The sequence below is a fragment of the Urocitellus parryii genome, chromosome 1 (genome assembly GCF_045843805.1).
Source record: "Urocitellus parryii isolate mUroPar1 chromosome 1, mUroPar1.hap1, whole genome shotgun sequence".
Taxonomy (NCBI): Eukaryota; Metazoa; Chordata; class Mammalia; order Rodentia; family Sciuridae; genus Urocitellus; species Urocitellus parryii.
In genome coordinates, this window is record NC_135531.1 from 161,034,238 (window position 1) to 161,058,098 (window position 23,861).

General features: G+C 37.1%; 1 protein-coding gene and 1 pseudogene across 1 annotated transcript; both read left to right on the forward strand.

Annotated features, from left to right (window-relative positions):
• The first annotated feature begins 6,926 nt into the window (after positions 1-6,926).
• On the forward strand, positions 6,927-7,849 carry LOC144256218 (olfactory receptor 14C36-like; annotated as a pseudogene).
• A 13,576-nt stretch (positions 7,850-21,425) lies between these two features.
• LOC144256250 (olfactory receptor 14C36-like) lies at positions 21,426-22,352 on the forward strand. The gene has a single exon (XM_077801352.1). The coding sequence runs from the start codon at positions 21,426-21,428 to the stop codon at positions 22,350-22,352; it is 927 nt and encodes a 308-aa protein (XP_077657478.1).
• Positions 22,353-23,861: the final 1,509 nt, after the last annotated feature.

Below are 23,861 nucleotides of genomic sequence, written 5' to 3' on the forward strand. Positions count from 1 at the left end.
TGTGATATCTCAAATCTTGTGTCAAATAACACAAAACCCTGCAGGTGCATGAGAATGGTATAAAATTTCTGCAGAATTGAGCAAAAATATTTTCTGTGTGTATTAGTCATCTACAAAGAAATAGATTTTTATAGTAATACAAATTATGTGAGATATCTATTGGAAAGAGAGCTCTTCTGAAATGTTAACTCTACCCTTTAAGGAAACAATATTTAAGAGTACTTGTTAGAGACTTTATTGTGATTATGTTTTTTCAGTGCTTTGTAGAATCAAAACTTCAGAAGACAAAAGACTTAGAACAACACATAGTTAGAAATTTGATGAGAGTTTAGCAACCAACAAGAAATATAGTAACTTATTCTATAGGGTGTTTTATGGTAATATTCATGACTGAGACTATTATGCCAGAATATTCAGAATTTTCTAAGTTTTATAAAGACTTTAGAATATTTACATTAATACCAGAGATATATTGCATTGTTAAAAAAAGCAGTTGTTTATATTAGTAGAGTTTAAAACAAAATTGGATCAGAGTTTTAAAGGGATTGTTTTAAGAAACTAGGGCCAAGGAAGTTGTAATTATAATAGATACCAGCTCGTAAAGAGATGCTAAGCATTTCACCCAGAGACAGCAGGAAAGTGGCTGCAGCATCTAAGGATATTTTTTTTTTTTCTTTTTGCAGTACTGGGGTTGAACTGAGGATCATTCAATCACTGATGCATATATTGGAGACAGGGCCTCACTGAGTTGCTTAGTGCCTTGCTGTTGCTGAGACTGCCTTTGAACTCACAATTCTCCTGCCTCAGCCTCAAAAGCTGTTGGGATGATATGCACGCACCACAGTGCCTGGCGGTTTTTTGTTTTTGTTCAGGTATTTTTGTCACAGCAATGCAAAGCTCACCGAAACAGTTTCTAAACATAATCATAGAAGTGTTGAGTGTTTACCAAAGAAGTCAAATACGGCAAAACATAAGATAACCAAACAAATCAGTCAAATTATACTAGAGAATAAAAAAATATGTCCACAAATAGATATGTTGATTAAAATATTTCTGGCGTATGCAAATAATTGTTTGTCCTTAGTCTTTCAGAAATGAACAAATGATGCATACTACAAGGTCGACTAATTTCAATGACTTTATGCTCACTTCAGCCAGAATACACATCATATACTGAGTGACTTTATTTATATGAAATTTCACAAATATGTAAATTCAAAGATACAGAATACATTTAGGGTTTTCCAGTGATTGCAATTAGGGATAATATGAACAATGTGTGTAATGGGTTAGGTGGTCAATTTGAAGTAAAAAGTATTATGGAAAACGATGTAGCTGGAAATCATACAATTATGCAGTGTGATAACTCACACTGACTTGAGAACCATAAACTGTTACAAAGGTTAATTTTATATCATATGGATTTCATCTTAATGGTGTGAAATTTTTTTGCTGCTGAACTGGATGTAGTTTTAGATGTTTTCCTCTTACAGGTTAGTGAATGAGTGAGAGCTGCCCACCACACTTAATTTTAACTAATCCATATAAACACCTACCACTAACTTACACTGAGGTGAAGGAGGGCAGAGATGAAAACACACAGTGAGCACCATCAGTCTCTCCTCTGTGTCATTAGTTTCTCAATAACGACTAAAGTCAATGCCCAGCAGAGGAATTTCCGTGTGTCATCCACTGTCCATACTGGCATGTGGCCAGGTCCTCTCTCCTGGGTTGTGCAGGTTTCACTGCCTGGTGGTGTGCTCAAGCCTCCTGCTGTCTCTGCAGGCTGAGCTCTGGGCTCCCAGGAGCCCTGTTCCCACTGGCTAGGCACCATGCTCACATCTAGGCACCATGCTCACATAAAGCAGTGGTGATCAAGCTCCCAACATCCTACATGGCAGTGGGCTGACTGGACAGATCCACCCTGGCTGCAGTCACAGTGGATGGGAGAAGCCAAGGAGAGATGTGGTTCTGCACCATCATGGAGAGTAGGAGACACTCAGTAGTGAGGACTTGCATTTAGAGTCCAAATGCATCTAAGATTCATAATTATTCTGCTCTGAAAATTGCAATTTCATCCAAAGAGTCAGCTAGCCCAGGAAGGGTTTGGTGAATTCTGAGAAGAGCACAGGAAGCACAGAGGTCCTTATAACTGCATTATGGTGTTTGCTGTGATTGCCATGGCTTTAATAGGAACACCGGGACCTTGGGGCCATCTGCATGGTATATGGAAGTAAAGTGTGTAATAGTTCTTTGTGTTGCTTCTTGTTGGTTTAAAATTCTTTTCTTCGGATTACTTTAACTTTTAATACACTTAGATAACACCCAAAGTAGTTTGCACAGAAATTACATAGAAGACTAATAAAAATATTCACATTAAGACAACAAGAATAAAATGCAAAACATGGTATAGGATAGGTAGGTAGATAGGAATGATTTTATATAGCTGATACACATGCACCTGCCGCAGTCCGGCTGCAGCAAAATAGCTGGGGGTGACGAATAACTTGTGTACGTTGATACAGCAGGAATGGGAGCCATTTATTGTAGGACAACAGAGGTATTTATACATTTTGCACAGCTTATCTTAATTAGCATAAACTGGATACATCAGTCAACCAATAAGGAATCTCCACACTTAATGGCTTGCTTTTGTTACTTCTCAGACCACTCCCTCTGGCATTTTGCCAGGCACCATCTAGACTTCTTTACGAACTCTAACATTTCTCTGGCAAAATACCAGGTGTTATTTTGACTTGTTTACAGACTCTAACATGCACCTAAGTCAATAACTGGGAAATATATTTAATGTAGTAGGCAAGATTCATTGAAATATTTTGAACATTAATCTCACTCCTTTCTTTTGTTCACAAATACATGTTTTCAATTATTTCTTTGTTTGTTTGGTGACAGGGATTGAACTCAGGGCTGCCTAATCATTGAGCAACACCCCAGCCCTTTTGAACATTTATTCTGAGACAGGGTCTTGACAAGTTGCTGAGGCTAGCTTTGAACTTGAAATCTTCCTGTCTCAGCCTCCTGTGCTGCTGGGATTATAGGCATGCACCACCATACCCAAGATTTCAATTATATTCTTAATTTTTTATACTAAATATATGTTACCTATGACTATGAGGATGTGTGTGTCCAGTGGTATAAATATAAAAATAAACTTGCGTAACATTTGGAAGCATATTTTTATTTTCAGAATAGATGTACCTCAGCATTTTTAATGACTTATCAGAGACACTAGTCAATAATTCCTAATATGGAAAATATAATTTAGAAAATAATTTATTCTTGTGTCTTCCAAACCAAATAATATTTGCAGTTTTGAAGTGCTCTTTTTTATTTTGTAATTCATTATTTGAAACACTATCAACAGAAATTAAAAAGAGAAAACTCTCAGCTTTTACCACTTACAGAGAAAGCACCTGGGCAGTCCCTCTTCATGTTCCTGGAGTTAAAACATGCTAGTTTTCCTCACACACATTGTGCTGACTCTCACTCTACCATCCCTTTCTGTTATTTATACCTGCATCTTATTGTCTTTATGAGAGAATTCTCTATAGGCATTTTTGCTCCTTAAATGAGAATGTAGAATTGAATCACACCAAAATATTAAGGCCAATCTATGCAATCTAAGCCATACTTTTATTTTAAAAATCCAGGTTCATCCATTTCCCTCCAAATTCTATGATTTTGTCATTTTTTAATGCAGAGTAATACTCCATAGTATATAAATGCCACATTTTTTTTTAATCCATTCATCTATTGAAGGGCATCTAGGCTGGTTCCACAGTCTTGCTATTGTGAATTAATGGATGGCATTAGAGCAGATTATGCTAAGTGAAGCTAGTCAATCTTTAAAAAACAAATACCAAATGACTCCTTTGATATAAGGGGAGTAAACAAGGACAGGGTAGGGACGAAGAGCTTGAGAAGAAGATTTACATTAAATAGGGATGAGAGGTGGGAGGGAAAGGGAGTGAGAAGGGAAATTGCATGGAAATGGAAGGTGATCCTCAGGGTTATACAAAATGTCATATAAGAGGAAAGGAGGGGCAAGACAAGATAATACAAATGGAAGAAATGATTTACAGTAGAAGGGGTAGAGAGAGAAAAGGGGAGGGGAGGGGAGGGGAGGGGAGGGGGGATAGTAGAGAATAGGACAGACAGCAGAATACATCAGACACTAGAAAGGCAATATGTCAATCAATGGAAGGGAAACTGATGTGATACAGCAATTTGTATACGGGGTAAAAGCGGGAGTTCATAATCCACGTGAATCAACCGTGTAATATGATGTATTAAGAACTATGTAATGTTATGAACGACCAATAAAAAAAAAATAAAAAATAAAAATCCAGGTTCAAAAAGTCATCCTATCTTTAGAATCTACTGAAATTATCTGAGGCTCTCTGTAAAAATTAGGCGGTGCTTGTACATTTATTTTATTGTATTTATACATGACTTTGGATTGGTGCTCCATAAATGGAAGTTTTTGAAGATTGATACATAAAAAAAGAAAGACAAATTCAGAAGAATTTATCAAACCATAGCTAAATCACACAAAGGAGGACATCAAGTAAGTTAAGCTTCAAACTGGTTTGTGGAGAATTTGATGAATTCTATTGGAGAAGGAAAGGCAGTATTTGCCTTAGTGTAGAAAACAATAATAAAGAAAGAAAATGTCTCTGTAGTTTTATGCATCTTCTAGATTTGAACCCATGTTGATGTCCCATCTGTATGTGACAGGATGTCCTGAGGTGATCAACAGGAGCTCCTATAGCTCCTGGAATCCAGGTTAAAGGGTAAAAGGTCTGGCAGATTTCCTTATTAGTTAGTATCATCATATATCAAATACAGAATTTTTCATATTAATTTGAATTTTTATATATGTACCATTTTATGTTTTTTCCTTCGGAGTACTCAAATCATGTTTTTTAAAAGACAATGTTTTACTAAAACTCAGTATCTGCAGCAGATTTTGCCATATTATAAACCATTAGTAAATATTTGTCAAGTTTGCCTGCTTTAAAATCATCTTCTTTCTGCACAGAAGTGGGGGTATGTTATTTCAAATGAACACACACTGTATTCTTACAGAAGTGAAGAAAGGACATCACTGATTTAGAAGGTACTCACTTGTAAATTAGTGGAATCAAAAAAATTAGTTCATATTGGCAGTTAGTCAATTGTGCTACATTGCATTTTTATTAACTACTATGCATGAAGTCACTTACTTGCTAAAATCAAGGAATTTATACCAGTGATTTGAGTGATTAGTACATATAGATTTACTAAAAGGTATAATAACATGTCGACTTCTAACACTAACAGAAAAATTAAAGACTAAGAAAGGGTTTCAGAAAAAAAGTTACATCAAGAAACAGTTCATATTAGCAGTTAGTCAATTGTGCTACATTGCATTTTTATTAACTACTATGCATGAAGTCACTTATTGCTACTAAGAGAATAAAAAGATGAATGATACAAGGTCCAAAATCAAGGAATTTATACAAGTGATTTGGGTGATTAGTACATATAGATTTACTAAAAGGTAAAATAACATGTCGACTTCTAACATTAACAGAAAAATATAAGAAAAACTAAAGACTAAGAAAGGGTTTCAGAGAAAAAGTTACATTTTAGCCTCTTTAAAGAGCAGTATATACTAATGGGGTAAATTAAATCAGTTATGGTTTGGTAGAAAAGGGGCTCTGTCAACAAGTTCCAGGGTACGGTGTGAACAAGGAAGTCACTGTTCAGGTTTGTGTCAGTGAAGAATGGGGGATGGGGCTAGCAAAAGATTGTAGGTAGATTAAGTAGGACACCTTAACTTCACCCACACTGTGAAATTAACAGTAATGTTCACGAGTCTGGCCACCCACCAATGACATTGGGGGACACATACATTTTCAGAGGAGCCCAGGCAGGCTCAGTAGGAAGGTCTCTTTTCTTTCTTTCTTTCTTTCTTTTTTTTTTTTTTTTGGAAGGTCTCTTTTCTAAGGGTGAGTGTTGTTAACATGGCAAGGTGCTAAGGTGGACCCAGGTTGCAGAGGGCTGAGGAGATAATGATTTTGGTGACAAAGGATTGAACCAGTCTGAAGTGCTGCAGGAGTGCTATAACTATGAGCAAAACATTCCTTGTAGGGTATGCAGTCAGTAACTTTCTGTACACTTATGATAACTTTAAGAAGATTGGTATATAAGGGAAGTGTCAAAAAGAAAAGGGACAATGATTGTCTAAACAAAGGAATCTTCAACTTCATGGTTCTGAGCACTGAGTAAAAACATATTAAGGTAAAAAGTAGAAGTTTAGTAGAATGTCAGTCTCTAAAGTCCTTACACTGATCTACTTGAGAGAAAAATAGCCCCTGGGGGAGCTGAAACAGGTCTGGCCGAGCATGTGTGAGTTTTTCATGTTCATGATGATAAAGTCTGACACCATTCTTACAAAAATATTTATAAATTATAATTTGAATTATTTAGTGTAGATACAAAGGCAAAAAAGTGGTGAAATTGCATTTATGGAAGGCAATGAGGTAATAAAATTACAGAGCATTAAAGAACGTATTGTCACACAGGTGATCAAACAGGAGAAAAGGTGACCAATACTTGCTAGTGCTCTGCTTAAGAGTCTCAGGAGGTTAGAGGAGCCTTGATGGGGAAACTGAAGACAAGCACTGAAGGCCACATGTAGACCATGGGCTGCAGGCCTCCACACCTGCACTGGGAGATGCACTATGGTTAAAAATTATTAAAAATATCAGAAAAAGAAGAGTGACCTTTCCTCTGCAGGGAAAGCTAATGTGAAATACAAGAAAACACTCTGGACATAAATATGTAAAATAATTGTATTAATTATTTTTTCCTTCGTCTCTCATCTATTTATCTTACCAGGCAACCAGAATTTCCAGCAAATGGCCAATGCCACCATGGTGACTGAATTTCTCCTCCTGGGCTCTCCTGATGGCTAGGATCTGAGTTTCCTCTATTTCACAGTATTCCCAATGACCTACTTGGGTACCTTGTTAGCGAACCTTCTCATCATCATGGTCACCACTGCTGACCAGAATCTGCATATGCCCATGTACTTCTTCCTCAGGAACCTGTCCATCTTGGACATATGCTTCATTTCCATCACTGTCCCCAATGCCTTTGTCAACTCTTTCATTATCAACTGGGTCATTTCAGTGACTGGCTGTGCAACACAGATCTTCTTGGTCCTTTTTTGTGCATACATAGAGATTTTGATTCTCTCCATCACGGCCTGGGACTGCTATGTGGCCATTTGCCAGCCCCTCCAATGGATCCTCAGTTTTGTGTCCGCATGACCTTGGCTTCCCTGCTCAGTGGTCTGCTGTACTCAGGTGTGCACACAGGGAACACATTCCGGCTTTCCTTCTGCCAGTCAAACATGGTCCACCAGTTCTTCTGTGACATCCTCTCTCTGCTGAGGTTTTCCTGCTCTGACACCACCAGCAACAAGTTTCTTATTCTTGTCTATGCTGTGGTCATTTGTGGTGGTTGCTTTCTTTTTATTGTCATGTCATACATTCACATATTTTCTGCTGTGCTAAAATTTCCCACCAGAGCCCCAGGGAAAGTGTTCTCCACCTGCACCCCTCACATTCTCCTGGTGTCCATTTTCCTCAGTTCTGGCTCAGGTGTGTTCCTGAGGTCCTCAGCAACCTCTGACACCCTCCAGGACATGGTTCTGTGTGCCTTTTACACCGTAGTTCCTTCCTTCCTGAATCCTCTCCTCCACAGTCTCAGAAACAAACAGGTAAAGGAAGCTGTGAGGAGAGTAATGCCAAGACAGTTGTTGTCAGGGAAATTATAAAGATGCCATTCAGCATCATCCTAATTTCATTGATCGTGGTTCTTAATTAGATACAATCCTCTTTATATTTGAACTTTACAAGTTACTCTGTCTACCTTTCTATTGCATTATTAGAAGCTGAGTTATTTTGTAAGGTATATTTCTGTGACTTACCATATCATTTCAAGGGTTCCTTCATAGATTGTGTTATTTCATCAATGCACCTTTTAATGATTAAATATAATTCAATATATTTGCTAAACTCATTTGTGGTTATATATTTTAAAGAATCATCCCATATGTCAATTACCTATATTAAATACTGTCACCAAAGAAAACCTATAAAATCTGGAGATTACTTATTCTTATATAATTTGCTATTATTCAGAACAGTGTAGAACCTACTTGTAAACACTGTGATACATAATTTGTCAATTTACTTACTTTTAAAATATATAAAAAATCAAATCTTAAAGAAGTTATAGCCAAAATGTAAAGAATTTCACAGTAACATTTTTCTCCATCTGAACCAGGCAAAAAAAGAGACTCCTTTCTGTGAAGTAAAGAGTGGCAATGATTAATGCACCCCATGTCCCAACATTCACAACTTTCCACAGGGAACAGCAGCCTGTGCTTCTTTGGCCACGACAGGGGCCAGTCCTTGATTATGTCTATGAATTGAGGTCAGCTTTCTGATGGTTTGTCTTCTACACATCTTACTCCTGTAGTGTTGTGCTAATGACTTGGTCCTAATAATCATGGAGAAATAAACGATAGTTGTCTGGGCCATGCCAACTCTTACATTTCTTCACTTTTCTCAAATTTGTGATGCAAACCTCTGTCTTTATTTGTGATAGTCATTTTGTTGTTTTTGTTGCTGGTAATGTTTTATTTATTTATTTTTTAAAATTTTAGTTTGTTATATATGACAGCAGAATGCATTACGATCTCTCCTGCACATATAGAACACATTTTATATTTTTTAAGTAAATGACAGCAGAATGCATTATAATTCTTATTACACATATAGAGCACATTTTTTCATATCTCTGGTTGTATATAATGTATGTTCATGCCAATTCATGTCTTCATACATGTACTTTATATAATGATGTCCATCACATTCTGCCATCCTTGCTAAAACCCTGCTCTCTCCCTTCCCCTCCCATCCCTCTGTCCTATGTAGAGTTTGTCTTTTCCTCCCATTCCCCTCTCCCTACCCACTATGAGTCAATCTCCTTATGTCAGAGGAAACACTCAGCATTTTTTTTTTGAATTGACTAACTTCACTTACCATTATCTTCTCCAATGCCTTCCATTTATCTGCAAATGCCATGAATTTATTCTCGTTTACTGCTGAGTTATATTCCATTGTGTACATAAGCTCCATTTTTTATACATTCATCTACTGAAGGGCATCTAGGCTGGTTCCAAAGTTTAGCTATTGTGAATTGTGCTGCTATAAACATTGATATGACTGTGCCCCTGTAGTAGGCTATTTTTAAGACCTGTGGGTATAGACTGAAAAGAGGTATAGCTGGGTCAAATGGGGGTTCCATTCCAAGTTTTCCATGGAATCTCCACACTACTTTCCATATTGGCTGCACCAATTTGCAATCCCACCATTAATGTATGAGTGTGTCTTTTCCTCCACATGCTCCCCAATACTTATTGTTGTTTGTATGCATAATAGTTGCCATTATTAAAAGAGAGAGCTGAAATCTTAGAGTAGTTTTGATTTGCATTTCTCTAATTGTTAGCAGTAATGAACATTTTTTCATAAATGTGTTCATTAATTGTATATCATTTTCTGAGAAGTTTCTTCTCAGGTCCTTGGCCCATTTATTAATTAGATTATTTGCTTTTTCGTGTTTAGCTTTTTGAGTTCTTTATATATCCTAGAGATTAGTGCTCTATCTGATATATGAGGGGTAAAAATTTGCTCCCAAGATGTAGGCTCTCTATTCACCTCAAAGATTGTTTCTTTTGCTGAGAAGAAACTCTTTAGTTTGAATCCATCCCATTTATTGTTGCTTGGTTTTAATTCTTGCACTATAGGAGTCTTATTGAGGAATTTGGGGCCTAATCCCACATGATGAAGATTAGGGCCTACTTTTTCTTCTTTAAGGCGCAGGGTCTGTGGTTTAATTCCTAGGTCTTTGATCCACTTTGATTTGAAGTTTTGAACTTTTTAATGTTTTGTGCATAGTGAGAGAGAGAGAGATTTAATTTCTTTTTATTGTGTATAAATTTTTAGTTTTCCCATCACCATATTTTGAAGAGGCTATCTTTTCTCTAATGCATGTCTAATATAATTGTAATTTTGTGGGTTAGTCTCTGTATCCTCTATTCTGTACCATTGGTCTACTAATCTGTTTTGGTGCCAATACTATGCTGTTTTTGTTACTATTGCTCTGTAGTATGTTTTAGGCTGTATTTTGTCAAAGGTCTGGTATAGCAATGCCACCTGCTTCACTCTTCCTCCTAAGCATTGCTCTAGCTTTTCTGGGTCTCTTATTTGTACAAATGAATTTCATGATTGCCTTTTCTATTTTAATGAGGAATACCATTGGGATTTTGATTGGAATTGCATTAAATCTGTATAGTGCTTTTGTTAGTATGGTCATTTTGATAATATTAATTCTGCCTATCTAAGAACAAGGTAGATTTTTCCATCTTATAAGGTCTTCTTTGATCTTTTTTTTTCTTTAGCATTTTATAATTTTCATTGTATAGATCTTTCACCTTGTTCTTTAAATTGATTGCCAAGTATTTTTGTTTCTTGAGGCTATTGTAAATGGGTAGTTTTCCTCACTTCCCTCTCAGAGTATTTGTCACTGATGTACAGAAATGTCTTTAATTTATGAGTGTTGATTTTATATCCTGGTACTTTGCTGAATTCATTTACTAGTTCTAGAAGTTTTCTGGTGGAGCTTTTTGGATCTTCTAGGTATAAAATCATATTTTCATCAATTAGTGCCCATTTGAGTTTTTGTTTCCCATGTAACTCTTTAATTGTTTTCATCTGTCTAATTGCTCTGGCCAATGTTTCAAGAACTATATTAAATAGAAGTGGTGAAAGAGGGCATCACTGTCTTGTTTCAGTTTTTAGAGGCAATGCCTTCAATTTTCTCCATTAGAATGATGTTGGCCTGGGGCTTAGCAGAGATAGCCTTTATGATGTTGGGATATATTCCTGTTATCCCTAGTTTCCCTGGTATTTTGAACATGAAGGGGTGCTGTATTTTGTCAAATGCTTTTTCTACATCTAATGACATGATCATATGATTCTTATCTTTTTTTAAATGATTTTTTTAAAGAGAGAGAGAGAGAGTGAGAGAGAGAATTTTAATATTTATTCTTTAGTTCTCGGCAGACACAACATCTTTGTTGGTATGTGGTGCTGAGGATCGAACCCGGGCCGCATGCATGCCAGGCGAGTGTGCTACCGCTTGAGCCACATCCCCAGCCCCTCATAACTTTAAGTCTATTGATGTGATGAATTACATTTATTGAGTTTCACATGTTAAACCAACATTGTATCCCTGGGATCAATTCCCACTTGATCTTGGTGTACAATATTTTTGACACGTTTTTGCATTTTATTTGCCAGAATTTTATTGAAAATATTTGCATCTATGTTCATTAGAGATATTGTTCTAAAGTTTTTTTTTTTGTTTGATGTATCTTTGCCTGGTTTTGTAATCAGGATGATATTGGCACCATAGAATCAGTATGGGAGTGCTCTCTCTTTTTTTTCTATTTAGTGAAATAAATTGAAGAGTATTGGTGTTACTTCTTCCTTAAAGGTCTTGTAGAATTTGGCTATGTATCCATCCAGTCCTGGGCTTTTCTTGGTTGATAGACTTCTGGTGGTGTATTCCATTTCATCACTTGATATTGGTCTGCTCAAATTTAATTACTATGAAAATATATATAAATCAAATCCTTAAAACTTTGTAATAAAAAATGTAGAGAGAATCACAATGATACTTTTTCCCAATTCTCTTATATATAAAAAAGGAAGATGCTCCTTGTCCATTAAGAAAAGACAGAGCAAAGTTTACATCCATCATGAACCAATATTAAAATCCATCCACTGGGGAAGAGCACCTTGGGCTCCCCCGGCTATTATGGCTGCCAATCTTTTATTGTGTCTAGGATGGTCTAGTATGGGGGACACAAACTCGGGGCTGAGTTGCAGGTAAGTTTTCTAAGGGTTTTCCTCCCATACATCTTACTTATATAATAACTATTGTAATGAGTCATAACTGATCATTATGAAAAAGTGGCCAGGAATTGTCTGGCCTCACTGTCTGACCCATGTAAACTTGAAAATTTCTCTCAGTTTTTTTTTTTTTTTTTTTTTTTTTTTTTGGAATTTGTAAAGTAAACCTCTAGGTGCATTTCTGGCCTTTTTTTTTTTTTTTTTGGTTGTTGTTGCTGTAGTTGTGCTCAGCAGGACTGAACCAAGGCTGCATCCTAGACTTTTTTCTGTTTTTAATGTGGGACTATATATGCTTTGACCAGACAAACTCCATTTTATCCTGAGACTCCATTGCATATGAAAAATGCTTCTCACATGAGAAAACTTGCTTACATGACCCACCTTCTGCCAAGCACAGCCTGTGTGACAACAAATAAGACTAAAAAAGTTTCAATTATTCTTTCACAGCATATTATTAGGAAATACATATGTAAGTTGTTCTCATTTTAGTTCCTATTTTTCTTGGGCTGTGTACTGTACCCTGAACTAGGTAATTCTGACTCACTCCCCATGTTACTATGGTTTTGAATTACTGGTAGCTTGTCCTTTGGGGATATAAAAATGTACCCTACCTTCTGCAAAAGGTTGAAGGATGCAGAGCTACCTTTCTATCTGCCATTCCTACCCACCATCTAATAAACTTAGTGTCCTACTTCAAGACTCACCCAGTGATTTCTTTCTAATGTGCCAAATTGTATCACAGAAAATAGGGTGTTGCTAAGTTGCTTAGGGATTCCAGGAGTTTCAGAGTCTTGCTTCATACCTGTAATCATGTTCATCAGCCTCCTCATGTGTGGGATTGCAGGTGTGCACCCCTATGCTCAGTTTGTGGCAGCTCATCATCTCACATGAGTTATTTCTTTCCAAACATTTTAATGTCCTCATTGGCATGTGCTTTGCTAATTGTTAATTATGACTGACATAGGCTCCATATCAAGTTACCTAGGAGAACTGATATAACAAAATGAGAATAAAATATTTATACCAAAAAACAATCAGTGTATTCAATTCCAAATTCTAAACAATCAATTTCGTTCACCAAAACACTAATAGGAAAATGTGAATTAAAAATAAAAATGAATTTATTACCTAAGGCAATATAAAAGCCTATATGTATGATATTGATTAATAAAGGCATTTCTTAAATTTTCAGACAAGGGAATACTTGCAGTAGGAGCCAACGAGCACCCCAGTGCTGCCTGATGTGGGAAGGCTTGACTTCCTCTATATGATCCACCAGAGTTGATCCACCCACACACTATGTCCATGGTTTCTGGTTCTCACTGCTCCAATGTTTCCTGCTAGAGGAAAAGACCTTTGGAGAACTCCAGATAAATTCAGCAAACTCCACCTTGACATGCATTTCCTCTTCAACTATGGCTTCCTGTATCTAATTTTATGAGTTTTTCATGAGTTGAGGTGTCCACATAAATGAAGTTTAAATTGAACAGATAAAGGAGGAAAGAAATTGAATTGCAACCATCAGTCCTATTGAGACGCATCCTCTGGGGTACATTTTTGGATATTTAACATATGTTTTATTTGGAAAACTTTGAGTCAAAGGAGATGAACAAAAAATATTGATATAAGGACTTTATTATAGCTCACATTGTGTGTGAAATAATGCAAAGACCCATCAATTGGTGTGATATGGATCATATGCAGAAGTGGTAAAAAAATTTACTTTGAGTATTAGTCATGAGCCAAGAAGCATATTTTTATAGTAATATCATTATGTCAAAGATATATTTTGGATAGCCAACTTTTCTGAAATATTAGGTCTATTTATTAAGCCAGTTTTCATAAAATATTAGGTTTACTCTAATAAGGAAACAATATTTAAGAGTACATGAGTTGCCACCTCCATGGCCATTAATTCAGATACCACACAGGGATGACCAGAGATTTTTACAAAACACACAAAAACCTTTAGAGAGAATGCTGGGATCAGGTGGGACACTCATCTCTGGTTGAGATGAGTAACCCCGAGCTGGTTCAGCACATTTATTTTATAGGTTTTATCATAAAAAGGTTATTTGTGGAAAAATTTCAACAAAGCAGGCAGGTGTGAGGCTCCCACTACCAATGAGACATTGTGGTTCTTGTTATCTATGCTCAGAATCTCTGATCCCTGGGAGATAGTATCTCAGTTTCAAGGTTCAGACTGATAACTCTGAGCCTTTGCCCTGATTTTTCATAGGCAAAGTGTCACCATAGCAGCTGGGGGATCTTCAACTGTGTATTTGCTCAGGGAGTTCCCACTGCAAGCAGCACACGACCACCATGAGACAATCACAAACCTGATGCACATCACCATCTCCCATGGTTATGAGTGTCAGTGTCTGTGGGATGAAAGTTGCAGAAGACCGAGCCTGAGCCCAGTACAGAGTTAGAAGTATAATGAAAGTTTAGCAATCAACAAGGCAATGTAGTAACTTATTCTATAGAGACTTTTAAGATAATATTCACAACTGAGAGTTATGCCAGAACCATCTGACTTTTTCCACCTTCATAAATCCTTTAGAATACTTATATCAATGACTTTAGAGTATTATATCAACTGCAAGGAATCACTTGTTTGTATCAGTAGAGTTAAAAGCTAGATTTGATCAGAATTTTAAAGACATCATTTTAAAAGTTGGATCCCAAAACTGAGTGGTTGTAAACTGACTGCAAGCCCTAAAGAGATGCAAAGTATTTCATACCTCTTCAATAGGAAAGGAGCTGAGAGCATCTAATAAATCTGCAAGACCATACCTATTGCACACTCAAGAATGTAGAAAGGAATATTCCCTTGAGAAGTGTCTTGTGGCCACCCTGTTTGCACAGCGGGCACAAGAAGTTGTTTTACCATGCTAAGCAAGGAAGACATTCAGAAACCACCATTGTAATAATTTGGGGGACCCAACTATGGTGAGGTGGCATCAGGCTTTAGCATCATTTACATTGTGCCAGCTCTACAGGAATGCAGGGTGCTCAAATTAATGCCTTCCACCATCAATTCAAAGAAAGGCTTGGTAGACCAAGTGAACTGTAGCATTGCCTGAGGCCCTGCAGGCTCCCCCTGACAGGGTGAATAGGTGAAGCTGTGAATGTGAAGCCAAAGTTGGCATGGAATCCCAAGACATTAATAGTTACCAGTAGCATAATCTCTCTGCCAAGAAAAGGCAAAGAGAGACCCTGTGCTCTGCAACTGGAAATATCAAAGGGCAGGAATTACCAAACATTTTGGAAATATTGTCTTACAGTCAAGAGTCTTAGCTGTTACATGAGGAATTACAGATGGAGTTATTTTCTCAGTTGGTTTTGTATTTCCTCTACATCACCCATTCTTTCCACAGCCCTACTAAGTTCTTTTGGAATAAGAAGGTTTATGTTCTACAGTGGATATTGATGCATGTAACTTGCTTTTGATTTTTATGGGGCCTCAAAACCAAGATTTTACCTTCAGTTTTAGGTGAGATATTTGGCTCAAACTTTAGGGTAAAGTTGGAATTGTTACGACTAACAGACAGTTGGAGATGGCCTAAATTCATTTTGCATTGTGAAATGGACATGAGTTTTAAAGGTCTTGGATTGAAACATTATGGATGGAATGTGAGGTATCTCAAAAAGTTCCTGAATTGAGACAGAATTTTAAAAGGTAGAATGATAGGATTATGAGAGCTGCAACCTAATCAATCCATCTTAATTTGAATTGACTGGGTGGTAGATTTAGGCATTTGGGACATTGCTGGAGAATGTGGCCCACTGGGATTAATCCCTGATAGCTTTCCTCTAACCCTAACCCTCATTCTTCTTCCCTGCCTTTTCTTTCCTGGAGCCATATGCTGAGCATCTTCCCTCTGCTGTGTTGGTCCTCAGTGTGCCCCCATCATGGGCACAAAGTCATGAAATTGGCCAAAGATAGACTAAAACTCTGAAACCCTGAGTCAAAATATGCTTCCCCAAATTGGTTGGTTTTTGTTTATTGTGGGTGTGTTTTTTGTTTTTTAACCAGGTATTTTGGTCACAGCCATGCAAATCTGACACAGTTCTTCATCATAATCACATAGAGTGCAGAGTGTATACTAGAGATGACCAAATGGCCAAACTTATAATACACAATAAATCAGTCACATTATATTACCAGATTGAGGAGAAATAAGTCCACAGATAGATGTGCTGATTTAAAGATCTGTGGAATGTACCTGTAACAGAATGTCCTTCATCCTAAGGAATGTACAAACAATGCCTGTACAGGGTGGACTGATTTTGAAAAAGTTAGGGTAAGTCAAGCCAGAACATATATTGAATGATTTTATTTATATGAAATTTCACAAATATATAATTTCAGAGGTACAGAATATAACTAGAGTTTTCTAGTGTCTGTAAGACCATGTGTAACAGATTAGATGGTTCATCTGAAGTAATAAAAGTATCTGGGAACAACTTGCAGTTGGATATTCTACAACTTGGTAATGTAGTAAATATTACTACATTTATAACCATGAACTGTCACAAAGGTAAACTTTATGTCATGTGAATTTCATGTCAATGATAAGAAATTTTTATGCTGAACTACAGTGTGAACAGTTTCCCACTTACAAGTTGGTGAGTGAGTGAGAGTTGCTCACCAGCCTTGATGTTACCTGATCCATACCAACACCCTTAATTCATAATGAGGACAGGAGGCCAGAGATGAAAACACACAGGGAGAACCATCAGTCTTTTCAGTGTTACTCACTTCTCAGTAATGATTTACAACCATGTGTGGCAGAGCAGTTCCACTGTCCATGCTGGCACGTGGCCAGGTCCTCTCTCCTGGGCTCTGTAGGAGCTGCTTCTTGGGGGTGTGCTCAGGCCTCCTGCTGTCTCTGCAGGCTGAGCTCTGGGCTCCTGGGGGCCCTGCTCCAACTGGCCAGGCACCAGGTTCACATAAAGCAGAGGTGACTGAGCTCCCCACATCCTACATAGCACTGTGCTAACTGGACAGATTCACCCTGGCTGCAGACACAATTGATGGGGGAAGCATGGGGAGACATGGTTCTGTTCCATGTTGACAACAAGTGACACTCAGGAGTGAGTAATAAGCAGTTAGAGTTTCAATGCATCTGAGCTTTACTTTTATTCTGTTCAGCAAATTACAGTGTCATCCAAAGAGTCAGCTAGTCCAGGAAAAGTTTTAATTCTGAGAAGAACACAGCAAGCATGGAGACTCCTTAAAAGTGCACTATGGTTTTGTGGGTGATTGCCACTGCTGCAATAGGAACACAGAGACCTTCAGGAGGTCTGCACAGTGGATGCAAGTATAGTGTGTGAAAATTCTTCACGCTAATTCTGGATAGTTTAAAATTCTCTTTTTCAGATTACTATTCCTTATAGCATACTTGTAAAATTCCAGAGAAAAATAAACACATTCACATGAAGACAACAAGCACAAAATGCAAAATATGGTATAGGATAGTTAGGTAGATAGGAATGTTTTTATACAACTGATAAACATGCACATATGTAAATAACTGTGGGAAATAATATATTTAATGTAGAACACAATTTTCTTTTTTTTTTTATCGGTCGTTCATAACATTACATAGTTCTTAATACATCATATTACACGGTTGATTCACGTGGATTATGAACTCCCGCTTTTACCCCGTATACAAATTGCAAGACTGTGGAACCAGCCTAGATGTCCTTCAATAGATGAATGGATAAAAAAAATGTGGCATTTATATACTATGGAGTATTACTCTGCATTAAAAAATGACAAAATCATAGAATTTGGAGGGAAATGGATGGCATTAGAGCAGATTATGCTAAGTGAAGCTAGCCAATCTTTAAAAAACAAATACCAAATGACTCCTTTGATATAAGGGGAGTAAACAAGGACAGGGTAGGGACGAAGAGCTTGAGAAGAAGATTTACATTAAACAGGGATGAAAGGGAGTGTAGAACACAATTTTCATTGGAATAGTTTGAAAATTAATCTCACCCCTTTCTTTTGATCACAATACATTTTTTCACTTATTCATTTTGTTACTTTTTGTTTTGGGGTTTCAGGGATTGAACCCAGGGGTGCTTAACCACTGAGCCACATCCCAGCCCTTTTGATTATTTATTCTGAGACACAGTCTTGACAAGTTGGGAGGCTAGCTTTGAGTCTGTCTCAGCCTCCTGAGCTGCTGGATTACAAGCATGTGTCACTGTGCCCAAATTTTCAGTTGTATTCTTAACATTTTTTACTGAGTATATATTAAGTATGACTATAAGGATGTGTGTGTCTAATGGTATCAATATAAATTTCAAGTTGTGCAACATTTGGAAGCATATTTCAATTTTCAGATTATATGTACCTCAGCATTCCTCAATGGCTTATCAAAGATACTAATCAATTTCCTAACAAGGAAAATGTAATTTAGAAATAATTAATTATTGAATCTTTCAAACCAAAAATTTTTTAGCAGTTTTGAAATGATCTATTTATCATATATTTAATTATTTGAAACACTATCAAGAGAAATACAAAAAATAAAAAGTCCTGGCTTTTCACGTGCAGAGAAAGCACCTGGGAAGTCCCTCTTCATGTTCCTGGAGTTAAAACATGCTAGTTCTCCTCACACACATTGTCCTGACTCTCACTTCTACCAACCCTTTCTGTTATTCATACCTTCATCTTATTGTCTTTAAGAGGGAATCTTAAAATGAGGATGTCATACAGAACCATATAAAATTTTAAATTCAACCTATGCAATCTAAGCCATATTTTAAAAAAATCCAGCTTCAAAAAATCACCATATATTTAGAATCTACTGAAATTGTCTCAGGCCCTTTTTAAAAATAGGTGGTGCTTTGTACATTTATTTTATTGTATTTATACATGACTTTGCATCAGTTCTCCATAATTGGAAGTTTCCCGATATTGACTGGAATATAAAAAAAGAAAGTTGAATTGAGATGAATTTATCAAACTATACCAAAATCACACAAGGAAAAGAGGACATGAAGTAAGTTCCTATAATTCAAACTAGTTGTGGAGAATTTTCTAAGTTCTATTGGAGAAAGAAAAGCAGTAGGTTGTTTAGTGTTAAAAACCATAATAAAGAAAGAATACTAGGGACATATCACAGTTGATGGAGTGCTGGCCTCGTGTGCACCAGACTCTGGGTTCAGCACTCAGCACCACACACACAGAAAATTTAAACATTTAAAAAAAAATGTCTCTATAGTTCTATGCAACTTCTAAATTTAAACCCAAGTTTATGTTCCATCTGTATGTGACAAGATGTTCTGGGATGATCAACAAAAACTCCTGAAGATACCAGAATCTAGGATAGAAGGTGAAAAACCTGGCAGATTTCCATAAAGAAACCTGATTAGTCTCATCGTATATACCTTTCAAAATTTTTCATGTTTATTTGACTTTTTACATATGTACCATTTTATTTTTCCTTCACAATACTCAAATTATGTTTTAAAGATGATAATTTACCTCTTTTACTAAAACCAGTATCCGGAGCAGATTTTCCCATGTTATTAATCATTAGTAAATATTTGTGGAAAGATTACCTAATTTGAAAAGATCTTATGTTATGCCCAAAGGCAAGTGTGAGTTATTTCAAAAGAAGGAACACTGTATTTCTTACAGATGTGAAGAAAGGGCTTCACCAATTTAGGAGTTACTCGTTTGTAAATAAGTCAAATAAAAACTTAGTTCATGTTAACAGTTAGTCGATTATGCTATATTGCATTTTTTAGTAACTACTATGCATGATGTCATGCACTTGCTACTATGAGAATAAAAACTTGAAGCAATACATGATCAAAAATCAAGGAATTTGCAACAGCATTTCCAGGGATAAATCATACTGATTTACTGAAAGGTAGAATAACATGTTGATTTCTAACACTACAGAGAAATAGAAGAAGATACAAGAGGGTTTCTGAAGAAAAGTTGCATTTGAGCCTCCTTTAAAGCTCAGTACATAGTAATGAGGAAAATGGAATCATTATGTCACAGTAGAAAAGGTCCTCTGTCAGCAAGTTCTAGGGCATGTTGTGAACAAGGGGGTCACTGAGGTGTGAGATTCAGGTTTGTGTCACGGAGAAATGGGGAATAAGGCAAGCAAGAGATTGAAGTTAGACTGTGTAGGGGTCCTTGAAATTAACTGTGAAATTAACACCAACGTACCTGTGTCAGGGCACAAAAGTAAAGGCCAGACAAACTCATGAGGAAAATCGCTTTTCAAAGGATAAGTGTGGTTAACCTGGCAAGGTGCTGAGGTGGACCCAGGTTTTCAGAGTGCTGAAGAAACGATGATTTTAGTGATTTGGGATTGAATCAGTCTGAGCTGCTTCATAAGTGCTATAAATATGAGCAAAATCTTCCTTCTAGGGTATACAGCCAGGATCACTTTGTATAATCATGACATTTGGAGGAAAGGGTTAAAATGGAAGGTGTCAACAAGAAAATGACAAATTATTATGTAGACAAAGGAATCTTCAACTTCATGGTGCTGAACACAGAGTAAAAACACATTAAGGTAAAAAATAAAAGTTTAGGAGAATGTCAGCTGGGCTGGAATCTGGAGCTTTAAACACCTCACACTGATTTTGTGTTGGAGAGAAAAAGAGAGCCCCAGTGGGAACAGGACCATATCCCTATCTGAGATTGTGTGGTCTGCATACAGCACCACCCCATCATGGGGAGCAGCAGGGAGACTAGGGGACTGCAGGAGAGTCCAGATGCAGTCAGATCACCTCAGTTTACCACAACACTGGTCCTGCAGCCCTGGAATGGGAAACTTTGAATACTTGAGATTCTTTCCTCATGAGTAAATTTTTTCATGTTCATGGAGCTAAATACTCCTACATTATGAAGAGTTTCCTATGTAAAAATATTAGAAAATTAATTACAATTGGAATTATTAATCATACTTTGAATTATTTAGTGTGGAAAATGGCAAAATAATGTTGAAATTGTATTCATGGAAGAGAATGTAGGTAACTATATTACTGATCATTAAAAAAATTTAAAAAAAAACATTGTCACATGCTCTGCATGGAGTATCAGGAGGTCAGGGGAGGCCTGATGAGGAGGAACTGAACACAAGCCCTACAGGTCACACCCAGACCCTGAGGTGCAGACCTCCACACCTGAACTGGGAGGTGCACTCTGCTCAGATATGAGTAAACATATCAGAAAACCAAGAGTGACCTTCCTTTGCAGGGAATCTAACCACAAAATACAAGAAAAAATGGTGCATATGAATATATAAAGTAATTGCATTGAATCTGTTTTCTTTCCACTTTTATCTCTTTATCATCCCAGTCAACCTGAATTTCCAGTAAATGGCCAATGCCACCATGGTAACTGAATTTCTCCTCCTGGGCTCTCCTGATGGCTGGAATATGAGTTTCCTCTATTTCACGATATTCTCAATGACCTACCTGGGTACCTTGTTAGGGAATCTTCTCATTGTCACTGTCACCACTGCTGACCAGAACCTGAACACACCCATGTACTTCTTCCTCAGGAACCTGTCCATTTTGGATATGTGCTACATTTCCATCACTGTTCCCAATGCTTGTGTCAACTCTCTCACTGGCAACAGAGCCATTTCAGTGGCTGGCTGTGCAGCCCAGATCTTCTTGGTCATTTTTTGTGCATATGTGGAGATGCTATTTCTCACCATCATGGCCTGGGACCGCTATGTGGCCATCTGCCAGCCCCTCCAGTACCCCCTCATCATGAATCCTCAGATTTGTGTCCACATGACCCTGGCCACCCTGGTCAGTGGTCTGTTGTATGCAGGTGTGCACACTGGAAACACATTCTGGCTGTCCTTCTGTCAGTCAAACGTGGTCCACCAGTTCTTCTGTGATGTCCCCTCTCTGCTGAGGCTGTCCTGCTCTGACACCACCAGCAACATGGTCCTTCTTCTTGTCTCTGCTGTGGCAATTGGTGGTGGTTGCTTTACTCTTATTGCAATGTCATACATTCGCATATTTTCTGCTGTGCTGAAATTTCCCGAATCAGGGAAGGCCTTCTCCACCTGCACCCCTCACATCCTCGTGGTGTCCATCTTCCTTAGTTCTGGTGCAGGTGTGTACCTGAGGTCCTCATCAACCTCTGACACCCTCCAGAACATGGTTCTCTCTGCCTTTTACACCATGGTTCCTCTCTTCCTGAATCCTCTTATCTACAGTCTCAGGAACAAACAGGTAAAGGAAGCTGTGAGGAGAGTAATGCAAAGACAGTTGTTCTCAGGGAAATAATAAAGATGCTTTTCAGTATTATTCTAATTTCCCTGTTTAGGGTTCTTGATTAGAGATCATGCTCTTCATAGCTGTGCTTCAGAATTTATACTGCTTACTCTAATGTCACCTTATTGGGTCCTTCAACTTACAAAATAATTTTTGTTTTAATTTACACCATCATTTCTATTTATTTTTCATAAAATGTATAATGTTTTTAAATGCATATTTTATAAATGAGTATAATTCAAGTTATTTGCTATAATCATTTGAGATTATATATGTTTATGATTCATCAAATAGTTTGTAGTACTTTTATCTAGTAAAGTCACAGATGCAAACCTTATGAATCAATTATGAGAACATCCTGAAATCATTTGATCATATTTAGTGATTTCATTTAGTGATGTGTGAAATAAATATGGAAGATCTATGATACACAATTGTGTGAATGTAAATACATTGGAAATAACACAAAAATCAAATCCTAAAGAAGTTATAACCAAAAGTGTAGAGGGAATCATAGTAACATTTCTCTCCTTCTGGAACATAGAAAAAGAGGAAAATCCTTGTCCATGAAGTAAAAAGAGGGCCATGGTTACCAACCCCTGTGTCCTGAGAGTCAAATCCATCCCCTGGGGAAGCCACATTGCCTTCCTAGGCCGTGTTGGATGCCAGTCTTTTTTATGTCCATGATGGACCCAGAGATGGGCTCCAAACCTTAGGGCTAAGTTGTAGGTGAGCATTAAGATTGTTGTCTCCCCCATGTAACTTAATTCTGTAATATTTAAGACATTTGTCTTGTCTTATAAAAATGAAATGATAGATACTAATTATCTGACCTAAGTGTCTCCTCTATGTCAACTGTCAACTTTCTATAAGTACGTAATGTAAGCCTATATCTGTACATGTCCTCTAATGCCTTTTTGCAGTCATTCATCCTCTCACAGAGTTTATGTCTTTTGAAATATTTTAGTGGCCAAACTGGAATGTGTTTTGCTAGTTATTAATTGCAACTGACATATACTCACTGTCAATGGATCTAGAAATTTTAATATAACAAAATAAGAAAAAAGAGTCCATATATATTGCAGGCAATGCATCAAACTCCAAATTCTGAGAACAATTTTTTCACCAGTTCACTAATAAGAAAATAGTGGACAAAATTATAAATATATGTATTACCTAGGAAAATACAAAAATCTAAATATATGTGAATAATGAATAACAGCATCTCTTAAAGTTTGCAGACAAGGGCATACTTGTAGTAGGAACCCATGAGCACCCAGACAATCAGCAGGAAGCCTTGAACTGCTGTAACAGGATCCAACCAGAACACAGGCTCCATCCACTGTGTCTGACCACTGGGTCTCCCTGCTCCAATGTTCCCTGCTAGAGCAGAAGGCACTTCAGAGCACCACAGATGACTTCTGTGACCTCCACCTTTACAACTATAACCTACTGAATCCTAATGAGTGGCATTCAAAATCTTACATGAGTTGAGGTGACAATTAAGTTTAACTTTAATGT